Source organism: Ceratotherium simum, chromosome 25 (assembly GCF_057802395.1).
Source record: "Ceratotherium simum simum isolate JZ-2026a chromosome 25, ASM5780239v1, whole genome shotgun sequence".
In the NCBI taxonomy this organism is placed as follows: Eukaryota; Metazoa; Chordata; class Mammalia; order Perissodactyla; family Rhinocerotidae; genus Ceratotherium; species Ceratotherium simum.
Window position 1 is genome coordinate 24,175,738 of NC_141924.1, and position 12,816 is coordinate 24,188,553.

Genomic DNA, 12,816 nt, shown 5'->3' on the forward strand with positions numbered 1-12,816 from the left:
ACCCACGCCAACTTCTGACTTTGGTTCTGCTATGAGTTTCTTTCTTAGTTTTCTCCTCACTTTAATGAAGTTAAAATTCCTGAGCCCTTTATTTTTTTTCCAGTTTTCTTGAGATATAACTGACATATAACATTGTATTCGTTTTAGGTGCGTGACATCATGATTTGATATATGGATTTATTGTGAAATGATCACCACACTGAGTTTAGTTAACATCCATCATTTCACATAGTTACAAATTTTTTTCCTTGGGATGAGAACTTTAAGATCTACTCTCTTAGCAACTTATGCATGTCTAATATGGTAGTGTTAACTATAGTCACCATGCTGTACATTACGTCCCCAGGACTTATTTATCTTATATCTAGAAGTTTGTACCTTTTGACCACCTTCATCCATTTCATCTTTTCTTAAACTCTGAGATTATTTCCATGGAGTAGTTTGAGGTTCCTGATGAAAAATATCTATGGCTTATGTTGCAGAGGATACCCCACAAAGTGGGAACTTAGAGGTGCAAAAGAACTTTTGTTGTTGTTTCTGACGTCAGTTGACCTCTGACAACTAAATTAATATTGTATGTGGAGCCAGGTGGTCTCTCTCATTCTGTTCCTCGTTTTCTCCACCTGGAAATGGCCCTCAACCTATTTGACTATAATACTATGAAAATACATGGCAATATAAGAAAATATTAAAGTGCACAGAGCCCTTAAGATGGAAGTGTAACACTTTCCCTGGCTAGTCTCCCACTTATAAAGTAGCATAAGTGGAAGCCACTCCCGGGCCCTGTGCAACCAGCTGAAACTCCTCAAGTGGGTCGCAGGAGGGATCCTGCTCCTGAGAGCAGTGAATGGCCTGATCGAATCAAAAAGGCCTATGGTCCTTTTACACCACCACTTGTCCCCCCACCAAAGAAAGAATAAATAAATACTGCCAGGTTGCGCTTATCCATTTCTTCTCTTCACTGGCATAAATCATTGAGAATTAACCAAGCCATAAAGCCAAAGATTGGTGGATGTTTTTTTTCTCTCATTTCTGTTTTTTAGGGGGGAGGATGGGATGGATGTTATTGGTGCCTTAAATAGATCTCATTTTTTTGTAAAGCTAGATAGAAGGCATTCTGAAATTTTTTTTCACAGATTGTCTTGCAGCATTTATACGTGTGTTCATTCTAACTCCCTGCAAATAACTGAAAATCAAATGTCATGTTCAGGGTGTGGCCTTTAGGATCAGCCTGGTTTTGAACCACAGCTCAGCACTTCTTAGCTTCATAGCTTAGGCAAGAATGCCTCTAATCCTCAGTTTCCTCATCTGTAAAATAGAGATAACAATAGTACCCAGACCTATGGTTATCTTAAGGATTAAATGAGTTTCCAGCACATGGTGTTCAGCCATGCTTAGCTGCCAAGGACAGGAGAATAGTAGTGGTTGTTATGGTGGTGGTCGTATTCTTTCTTGTTGTCAGACCCTGGGAGAGGAGTTATGTCCCAGTTTGGGGTTGACAACATATGTCTGCTGCAGCACTATTCCACACCTGAGGAAAAAAGTCCAAGTCCGTATAAAATACATTTCTTGAGTGCCTACCATGAGTCAGGCCCAGGTCCCTGCTCTCCAGGAGTTCATCGTTCAGTAGAAGTAGGGACATTACAAATAGTTGCAATATAATCATATCCGTGCTATGCTGGAGTTGTGCCAGCACCCAGCGGGGCCGCACTTCCCCAAGGAGGAGCACTTGGCCTGGAAGCTGAACGCCTTGTCTGTGTGAACGTGTGGTCCGTTTGGAGGTGTGACAACTCACTAATTCACTTGGGAATGATGAGCTTGGGGCATCAGACAGGCATCTGCAATAAGCAAGAAAAAGTCATTTATGTTTACTGTGTTTCTTAAGCCAAGGAAATGGACTTGTCCATTGGAGAAAGATTTTCAACAACAAGGGTTAAAATAAAGAGACTTTTGAGTTTGGTAAGTGCCCCTTTTTGAAGGCATCGCAAATCAGTTAAGGGGTTTTGGTAGCGTCCGCTAGGAGCTTTTCCTTGTGAAGAGTGGGGAAAGGTTGAAATCTAGCAATTCTCTCTCCTGCTCCTCCTTTCCCCAAATCCCTGCCAAGTAACAGGATAAAGAGCCATCGTGTTTCCCTTCTGCCCCGGCAGGCCAGTCCCTCCAGCATGGGTGTGAGAGGCCTGCTGTCCAGCCACCTTAGGCTGTGGTTCCATGCGGACAGGTGACGACAGGGCACAAGTGCGTGATCTCCATGGAGAACCTGGAACGTTATAAGAAAGCAAGTCATGATTTGGCGAGCAGACTGCTTGCCAAGTCTTTCACTTAAGCCAGTGCGCACTCATGTACTCAGGGTGAGGCATGAAGTTAAACCTTAGCGGATACAGTGGAATGCCCTGCCAAAAATCTGGTGTTTGAAGAACGTTTAATGGGATGCAAAAACCATTCATGATTTAATGTTGCATAAAAAAGCAACTTATGAAACTGCACATAGAATATGATTCTAATTTTGTTTTAAATTTGCATATATAAATATTCATATAGCATATAAAAGTATTTGTGTCTATATACAAATGTAAAAATAAAATAAACCAAAATGTAGCCTTGGCTATATCCCAGCAGTAGAATTTTACAGGTGGTTTTTTATTTTCTTCTTTATGTATTTTTGAAATTTTCTACTTGTATATAATTAGGGGAAATATAATTCCCCTGTTATAATTAGAGGAAAATATTAATTTCATGATTCTTTTAGTTAGCTGAAATTAGCCCTAAAGAAGTTATCTGCATTTTGGCCAGTTGATATATCAGCCCTGGACCAGATAGGCATCTTAGCAGAATGCCTAATATTTATTTCTAAGTGCTGAAGACCTATGATTGGGCAGTATTTATTTCTGTAAATATAATCTATCAAGATTAATTTCTGGCTTCTGCTTGAGAGAACTAACTATAGGTAGAGCTAAGGAGATGTCAATGAATTCTGGAATATTCCCAGAATATTCTCAAAGTTATTTTTGCCTAAAGACGTGGGTGAAACAAGTTGTAGATGAAGCTTACCCTAGGTCTTAAAAAACAAGTACAAGCAAAACAGAACCAAAAGAGAAATTTGGCTTCTTTCTGGAGACCCCACTGAGGACCCAGATTGAAAAACACTTTCCTTTGTCTTCAGGCCCCCAATGGCATTGCGTGCATTTGTTTGGCATTTGTTCATCCTGCTCTGCCTGTGGGAAAGGAGACGGGACAGAATTGGCTCTGGCCATCCATATTCACCATTGTCTCATCCTTGAGGTGCAAGTCTTCTTATCTTAGGGACCTACTAGGCAGCTTCCTTTTTTCAATTCCTCCAACAAACATTTGTTGAGCACCTGATGTATCCTAAGCCCTAGAGATGCAAAGTCAATGAGACTGGAGCCCTCAAGGAGCTCAGCCAGCTGGGGGAGTTGGAGCTATAAGGAGAGAATCCTGGTAAGTACTGTGCAGGGGGGAGAGCTGTGCCCGAGGTGCTATGGAGCCACTTGAGGAGGGGCACCTGACTTAGCCTGGGGGTCAGGAAAGGGGATTCAGAGATAGCTCCTGGAAGATCTGATGCCCCAGTTGAGTCTCCAAGGTTGAGCAGTCTCACTAGGCAAAGGTGAGAGATGGGAAAAGGATGTATTGCCAAAAACAAAAGCATTAGACAAAATACTTGGCTGTTTGGAGTAGTTTTGGGAGTGATTGTTGCAATGAGGATGTCCTCTGAGATGAAAGCCAGCCCCTTGTCACTGTACCTCTGAGTACTGACTGGTGGAGTGTTGAGCCCTAAAGTCTGGCCTTTGCATCATGGGCTACTGTTTAACATGGCGTCCACTGTACATACGTCTCTAAACTGAATCCGTGGTTGGCTGGGTAGAAGACAGACAACAGCTTCTAATCTGAGAATCGTGGGGCTCCCAGCGTGGAAAGGGACCTAAGGGTCACCTGGACCAGACCCCCTTCTCAGTGCCATCTCCTCAGTGGCAGTGATGGGTGCCATAGGTAGGTAGCCTATGGCGGATTTAGCCCATGCCTGTGATCCAGGCATGGTCTTTATTCACCAACACTGGCGTCGCAATCCTCTGAGGCTCCTCATAATGCCCTTGGCTTCTCTGGTGCACCTGGGGCTTCCACGCACTGACACAGCCCTTTCCTTGAGTGTCTGTGTTGGCGCCCTCTACAGGTGTGAGTAGCCTCTGCCGACCCCTAGAGGCCAAAGAAAAGCCACGTCTGGGTTTATAGTTTTCCAGGGCTATGGAACTAACACATTTATTTGTTCCTTCGAGTCCAGTCATTGAAATGTGGTGGTTGTTTTTTTATTGCTGATGGAAAGTTCTGGTAGATCAGAATGGTCCATTTGTAAATAGCAGCCTCCCAGCCTGGACCAGCAGGGCCCTCTCCCTGTGGTGTCACCTCCCCTCTCAGCTTACTCCTGTTTTGTCACCTTCACCAGACAATGTGGAGGCTCATGTCTGATGTACCTTGTCAGCCATTTTGGCAGTAATGTAACAAAGTAAGTTCTCAAATAAACATTTGAGTGAACACATGGACACCATTTATACCATGCCTCCTTCCATAAAGGATTGAAGGCGGCCTACATGAACAGGTATGATAAACCTGAAAATAGAGATCTACACGGATTGGTATTAGGGAAAATACAGACTAAAAGGAATATCAACACCAAGAGAAAAGTTTTAATATCAATATGCAGACCCCAGATTTCTACATAGTTTTTAGAGCTGAGCCACAAGTTTGGCTCTGAGCTTCCTGGAAGTTAAGGCAAATAGGGAAATACAGTCATTACATGCTTTATATTTCTTTGAAAGAAGAGTAGAATCCATCCTCTCAGAAAACAAAACTTTAGTCTGAAAGAACATTTTGTCCGGGGTCTCCATGAGGGGATATTGTGTGATACTGTCTTCGCTGACATTCATACAGTGAATCTCCAAAACACAAGATGGTTCCTTAGAGGGTCCCTCAGTGAAAGTGGGGGCAGAACACCAGCAGACTCATGAAAGGAATAAGGCAGGATAGCCAGCCCAGTGGCAAAAAACATGGGCTAATCTGAAGTCAGATGTGGGTTGGAATCCTGGCTCTGCCCCTTATTACCTATGTGAACTTGGCCAAGTTAGTCAGTCTCAGTGCTCCTGAGCTTCTCACACGTGCAGTGGGGATGATCATCCCTCCTCCATAAGGTGGTCGTGAGGGTTAGATAATCCACAGGAGGCACAGAGCCTGGTCCCTGGGACGTAGTGAGCAATGTCATGTGGTAGTTGCTGCTGCAGCTTTACCATCATTATGAGAGAAAATAAAATGTGGTTCAGGCTCACAGGTGGTCTGACCTGGTGCAGGGATCAAACCCAGCAAAGCTACAAGAGTGGCCTCACTGCATGTCCATAAGGTAATGTCCATGTACAACATTTTTTGGCTGGACCTGATAGAAATTGGACAGTAGAAGGTTCGACTCTTTGCTCTGTACTTGGAGAATAGGTATTGGGGTTCCAGGTTAAAGGAAGAGCTGAGTATTCTAAAATTCAACTAAGCAGATGTTAGAATTGACATCCAATGTGAAAACTGAAGAAAGAGGCTAAACAACATTCTTGGCCGAATGGATGGCCAGCCCTGCTGGTACACGGAGGTGAGCCATGATTTTTCCTGGATTTTGCCTGGAAAACAGTTCCCAGCCCCCTCTGAATGAAGAGGCACTCAGAACACCACAGTGATGGATAAAGAATGAACAAGATTATTTTGAACTAAAAGATTTTCTCCTGTTTTCATTGTTATCAAAATAGAAAAGTTTAGTATTTTTTATGATTGTAAAAATTATTCATCTTCATCTGAATAAAATTCAAAACAGGCAAAGAGGGCCGGCCCTGTGGTTTAGCGGTTAAGTGCGTGCGCTCCGCTGCTGGCAGCCTGGGTTCGGATCCCGGGCACGCACCGACGCACCGCTCCTCCGGCCATCCTGAGGCTGTGTCCCACATACAGCAACTAGAGGGATGTGCAACTATGACATACAACTATCTACTGGGGCTTTGGGGGAAAAAATAAATAAAAGTATTAAAAAAAAAAAACAGGCAAAGAAATATAAAGAAGAGAAAAATTATAATCTCAACACTCAGTGATAACTAGTAGTGACCTTTTGATATATACCTGTTTTCTATGCATATAGACAGATACCATCTATGTATGTATCCAGACATTTTCACTTTTAACTAGTCTTTTAACCAGTTTTGTAAATGACTCAATTTTCATTTTAAATGGCTGCCTAGTGTTCCACTGCAAAGGTCTATGTAGTATACTTAATCAGTCCCCTATTAATGAAAGTTTTAAACACTATAATGAATATTCTTGCACATATGCCATTGAACCCTTAAGACTAAAAGATTTTTCAAACCAGTAGTTTCCAACATAGAAAAATCCTAGTGCTGTGCCGGTTAATATGAATTAATTACCTCGGTGGCCAGAGCTTTTCCTTGGGGAGGGATTGCCCACAATCTATGCTGCAGCTTTTCCAATACCAAATTGATGGGTGTCCTGCGTGCAGCCTAAGCGCCTAGGATGCAGGAGGACAAAGGGGGACATCTCTGTCTCTCTCCATGAGCCTCCCCTCCCCCACGTCATTCAGTGAGCACTTCCTGGACCCTGGCTATAGGCCAGGCACCGGCCAGGCACCAGGGACACAGCCCTTGACACCTGGAAGTAGCTCAGTAAATATCCGTGGTGATGCTCAACTGCAGTCCTGGCTGCCTTAAGGAGCCCACAGTAAATACAGGCTTGCCTACACGTCTCCAGTTTGCATAAGAAAAACAAGTTTGCATCCCTGGATTACAATTAGGATCTATCCTTAAGATATGATGGCTCTTCAGGTTCCTCTAATGCAGCAATTCTTAATCCACAGATCAAAATCCCTGGAGGATAAGGGAAGAGAAGGGCTTCAGAGACTGTGATGTGCCCCCTGGGCAGTTGTCCAAATTAAATTGGGATTCCCTGCCTCACCCCAAAGAGCCTCTGCTGGGAGGGAGTGTGGCCTCGCATCCCTCACATCATCCCTCAAATCACTGATGGGGCAGGCCTTGGGCTGAGAGTCCCCGTGTTGATGGTTCACGTCAGGTCATAGAGGACAGCCTTTGCCCGGAGGCTTCCTCTCCACTCTCCTGGCATGAGATCCAAATTGCATGCCTTTAGGTACCCTCACCCCAGCTAAGATGCATCAACCTCCCAGGAGCGTCTGTATTTAATGTTTTTAAACTTTTTTTTTTTCCAACACTTTGCAGAAATCTTTTATTTTATCTGAAGGGTAGTTCTAAGGTGTAGTGGTCGTAGTGTAGCCTATCAGAACACCTGGATTCAAATCTCAGCTCGGCCAGGTGTTGGCTCCATGAGCAAGTTATTTAACCTCTCTGAGCTTAGTTGTCTCACGTGTGGAATGAGAACAGTAATAGCCCCACAGCGCAGAGTTGTTGTCAGGATTAAGTAAGATAGTCCATGAAGCACGTCATACGGTGGATGGCACACAGTAAATAATCAGTGTTGGCTGGTATTGTCATTAGGTTCAATATTATTATGAGTGATTCTCAAAACATTCTAGTAAGATAGGTACTGCATATGTTATTATCCCTATTTTAAGATAAAAACTGAGGCTCAGAGCATGCCCTTCCCACAATCACCACCCCAGGACCACAACAAACACACTAGCACACGCACACGCCGGCACACACATGCTTGGGTCCCCTTCTTTCCTTGGTGGTCTATGCAAGGTAGAAAATAGTCAAGGCCAGTTGCCGTAATAAGTGTGATCCTAGGAAAGAGACTCATGCTGGAAAGGCCAAGGCAGGTGTTTTCTAATACGCTGGGGGGGCGGGGGGGCAGAAGGAGCCAAGGTCAGAAACCAGCCGGGTTACAGCGTTTGAGAGACGTGAGGTCGTGAGAGTAAAGCCCAGTAAGTTTGAATTTATGCCCAAGCGAAGTCGTAACTAGAGATGAGAGTGTGGCTGTGCCAACTGAAAAGGACATTCCAGCTCTGGCGTGTGTGAAGGGCCACCGTAGTGCTTACCGTGACCAGGATGGGTCACAGGCATCAGCTGCTTCCCCGCAGCCGGGGCTGGGGTGGTGGCTCAGGGACTGGCCTCCTGCGACTGTGTCCTGCTCATCCCAGCTCTGAGGCTGACACTTCCTCTTCCTGCCACCTGAGTGAGGGTCCAGCCGGCCTTCTTTAGCATCGCATGGTGTTCCAGTTATCTATTGTTGCTTAACAAACCATCCCAAAGCTTAGTGGCATAAAACATCCATTTTATTATGTTTACAATTCTGTGAGTCAGGAATTTGGGTGGAGCGCAGCAATTTTGCTCTTCTCTGCTCGACAATATCCAAGGCCTCCGCTAGGGTAGCTCAGATGGCTGCAGATTTTCCGACAGCACGACTGGGGCCATCTATCTGAGCCTTGAGTCCACTCCACGTGGTGTCTCTTGGAGCTCGAATGTCCAGGATATTCCTTCGCTCCATGTCTGGAGCCTGGGCTGGGATGGCTGCAGCTGTTTCTCTCCAAGCAGCCTCTCCCCCAGGCCAGCTTGGACATCCCCATAGCGTGGTGATCTCAGGGTGCCCAGACTTTCTACATATGGCTGGTTTCCCTCAGAGCAAGTGTTCCAAGAGGCCCAGGCGGACGCTGCAAGACTCCGTGCAATCTCCGAAGTCCCAGCATGTCACTTCTGCCATATTCTTCTATTTGGGAAACTCAGTAAAGCCAGTCGGGATTCAAGGAGGTGCAGGAACAGCCTCGCCCTCTCAACAGGGGACATCATGGTGTGTACAGGGACAAGAAGAATTGATGGCAGCTATCTTGGAGACAAGCTACCACACATGGGTAGGGTTAAAAACACAGGCTTTTGAGTCACAAATATTGGTTCATATCACAGCTGTGTAACTTTCTAGCTCTGTGATGTCAGGCAAGTTACTTAACCTCTGCGAGCCTCAATTTCCTCATCTATAAAACGAGAATAATGATATTCTACTGCAGATGGTTGTGGTAAGACTTAAATGAGATAAATCTAGTGCTTGGCACAATGCCTAACACCTATGAAGTCCTCACTTAATGGCAGCTATGCTACCTCTAGTAATGACTAGTAGCATTGTTACTCCAGCTTGTCATTTGGATAGTCATTCATTCATTGAGCAAGTATCTACTGAGTGCCTGCAGTGTACCAGGTGCAGTCTTAGGCGCTGGCCTCCCCACAGTTGCAGTGACAGTAATATGTGGAAAGCAGAGACTAATTGGGCTTTCAGGTTTTTTGAGCAGCATCACTGGATCTTCAGTGCCAGCCAGCATCACTGGGGTCAGCAAGCCTGGCTCGAAGGAGGAAGCAAGGCCTTGTCACCTGAGCCTCTCTGACACTGCAATATTATTTGTGGCCTTTCCCCAGTGGAGTCTCCTGCTCTCACGATAACTCGCCTCCCATTTTAAACAGTGGGGATGTTACTAAGGAGAGGCAGGAGAAATGAACCTTCCTCCCCGTCCAGACGTGTGTCCTCAGGTCCCATCTGATAAGCGTCTGTTCCCCTCCACAGCACTCGACATGCAAAAGCCCCATCGGCAACAGCTGCTCCTCGTGTCTCGTGCCCATGGGCCCTCCCTGGTGTCCAGAATCGATACCTTAAATGCTAAGGTGACAGAAAGTATAGGAAAGGTAACAATGTCCAACTCTTCACTATACATAATCATAAGAGAAGAACTCTGTAAAACATTCTAAAATAAAAAGAAAAGTCAAGGAGAATGCAAGTCAAACCAGGAGAGGCCATTCGGCAGGAAACCTCAGGCCCACAGTCTGGTCTCTGTCTTATCTGAGCAGCTTCCTAACACCAGGAACTAGTTAAAAATGAAATGGCAGAGCTTCTAACCCAGTACCTTTCAAAAGCTTTAGGCTTCCCATAATAGTCGTGTGAAAAATCTCACTTGCTCAAATGAGCATCTTTTTACTTTTATTTGAAGACACTGGGGCCTTAAGTAAATCTCACTTTCAGGAACTTGTTTTTAACTGAATGATAAAGGGATTCACACTCATTAAGCTCCACTGTTCCAGCATCTAAAAGCTGCATGTTATAGAATCATTGGATCTGCCGTCTTTCCCTTAGTCCAGTCGCCCACCCAGAGCATGAATATCTGCTACACATCCCTGACAGATGGACCTCAGCCATCTCCACAGTGACGGTTAACAAGACCAAGAGCCCTCGACTTCACGTGGAGACTACAGAAGTCGGAAGCCCCAGTCCGCCTTGCAGAGGGGACCCATCCGCGCTCTAGGAGGCCAAGTTGACAATGATGTGAGTGCCGAGTATAGGCAGGCGAAGGGTTCAGCCCTCTGTGTGGTGATGGCCAGAGCTGTCTGCCAGCCCTCCTCCACTGTCATTTGTTGGTGCATTACTAATTTACTAGTCTGACTCATTCTGGGAGGCAAACACCGGCTCAGTGTTCTTTGCAGGAAGTGCTCGGCTGGCTGTGCGAGGTTCAGTGTCTCCAACAAGCACACATCTGTCGTGTGGGGCCATCATTTCTTAACAAGTAGCTCAAAGGAGAAGACACATCCTCTATCAAACCAACTCTCATGCTCAGAGGCGTTTTTCCTGCTTGGGTCTCAGACCATAACAATCTGGCATTGGTCTGTAATCTGGTTGGTCCAGAAAACCATGGGCCTCTTCCATTTGGCCTCTGAAGTCCATCTTGCACCTCCTTCTCCGTCTTCATCAACTGGAAACAATCTCAAACAGTTCTCCCCAGAATCGCAGGAATTCTATGTCTAGGGGGGCAGGGAGGGAGAGGGCATAGATGCAAAAGCAGCATAAGCAGAATGCTGTTCCTGTGGTTTTGAAAAACCATGAACAGACATTCTAGGGACATTTATCAGAATGCAGACTTGGGACAGAGCACGCCTGCTCTCAGCTGGTTCAGGGATTTTGAGAAAGCTCTCTGTGACGGATAGGCATCCACTTCTTTGATGCTCTGTGACCTTGGGGGTGTTGTCGAGATTCTGCCTCTTTGGGGTCAGACAGTGTCATGTTTTCTCAGTGAGAGAAGACAGGGTGGAGCTGTGCTTGGAAGAGGAGGCAGAAATCAAAGATACATCTCTGGAGAAGAGAAGAAAAAGCTAGAAGTCGTCTCGAGAGGAGTGATTGAAAGTCCGAAGAAAAGAACCTTTCACTCAGGCGCTGCTTGGCATGGCAGCCGGGCCTGACATAATCTCCTGTCTCTCGCTGATTTGATGATAAAATATGGAGTGGACCCACAGGGGAGAGCAAGCACCTCAAGAAATAGATGGGTAATTGGCTCTGTTTGCTTGCTCGCTGCTGTAGCTGTGAGACGCTGCACCAGCATGACTAATGCCTCTCCCCTCTGCCTGAATTAGATTCTGATTGTGTTTCAGAGATGTTCACTGAATCACAGATGTTTGAGGTAAAAAGAACCAAACTTCTCAGGAACACCTCCCGTGGAGTGTGTGGGATCGTCCTCACGGGCTTGGCTGAGGCGCCTCCAGAACTCAGCTGCAGGACCAGCGGAACCCCGTCCTTTCCAGGGCCTGGGGAGCAACCCAGCCGCCGGCAAGGGAGCTCTGAGTAGAGTGGGCTCCCGGGCCGGTGGGTGAAGTGGGGAGTCGGCTCCTTAACATGGCAGTAAGCAAGTGTGTCGCATCACTGACTAACGCCCTTATAGACCCTAAATCAGACCTGGAGTGTCCCATTCTTCACAGATGTCCACTGACTCACGGCCACATCAGGTGGAGTAGTTCAGTGTCCTGGCTGGTTCACCTCCCTCGGTGTTCCTCAGCCGCTCAGCTTGCTCCTATCTGTAGCGTGCCCGTAGTAAACACTTCCTCATTTCTCTTGCAGAATTTAGCCTATGAAATCATCCTAACGCTGGGACAAGCATTTGAAGTCGCTTACCAGCTCGCACTACAAGCAAGAAAAGGAGGGCATTCCTCCACCCTTCCAGAAAGCTTTGAAAACAAACCCTCCAAACCCATCCCCAAGCCCCGCGTTAGCATTCGCAAGTCAGTGGTAAGTAGAAAAGATGAAAGTGTTCTGAAAACCTTGAACTGGAGGGAGAGGGGGCTGCGAACGGGGCCCTTGCGTGGTGTGGGTGCCGTTTAGAACCCAGGGCCTCCCTTCTTTGTCTTGCCCTTGGCCTTCTCCAGCTGTGTTCATTATCCTCTCAGCCCAATCTCTGCAAAGTCTTGGGGGACCATCTGCCTGAAGCTGGAGGCACCTGAGAAAATTCCCCTCTCTGTGTCACCCGCAGCAGCGCCGTGAGGGGGACTGGGCCCTGCTGCTCTCCTTGGTGAATCTTTCCTGAAGGTCCAGGCAAGCTTGGGAACAAGGTTCCCCGAGGCTTCTGCTGCCATCCCACCAGGGGGCAAAGCCTCTCAAGAGCCCCTGGCCTGTACAGAGGTTGGCAGGTTCACAGTGAAGCATCCCTGGTACCCAGCTAGAGGGAGCGAGAGGCAGAGGCTGTGCGCGGGTCCGGGCGTCGCGAGGCCTGCACGGGCGGGGCCTGCGTGCTTTCTCCCCGAAGCTGAGGCTTCCTACCTCGCGGTGACTCTTCAGAGGTGCGGCCCCTCCTCCTCGTCATCTGCCTTCCTCCAGGAATTTCCTCCGCTTCCCTCCCACACGCTCTGCAGACATCCTGTCCTAGCAGACTTTCATGACTTCAAAGCGGCCTCCTCTGGTCGTAGCTACCAGAAGCTGGAATGTTCGCAACCAGCTTCCCATCTGGTTTCTGCTCCCGCTGCCGTATGGCATCCCAGAAACTCTTGGGACTCGGGG

At 46.7% G+C, this 12,816-nt stretch overlaps 1 protein-coding gene across 1 annotated transcript in view; it reads left to right on the forward strand.

Annotated features, from left to right (window-relative positions):
* LOC101395103 (ankyrin repeat and sterile alpha motif domain-containing protein 1B) overlaps nt 1-12,816 on the forward strand; it is a 75,947-nt gene that overhangs the window by 58,975 nt on the left and 4,156 nt on the right. Inside the window, exon 9 of the mRNA XM_014780224.2 lies at nt 11,884-12,051. Within this exon, the coding sequence (XP_014635710.1) occupies nt 11,884-12,051 (168 nt within the window). The remainder of the gene's footprint in view (nt 1-11,883; nt 12,052-12,816) is intronic.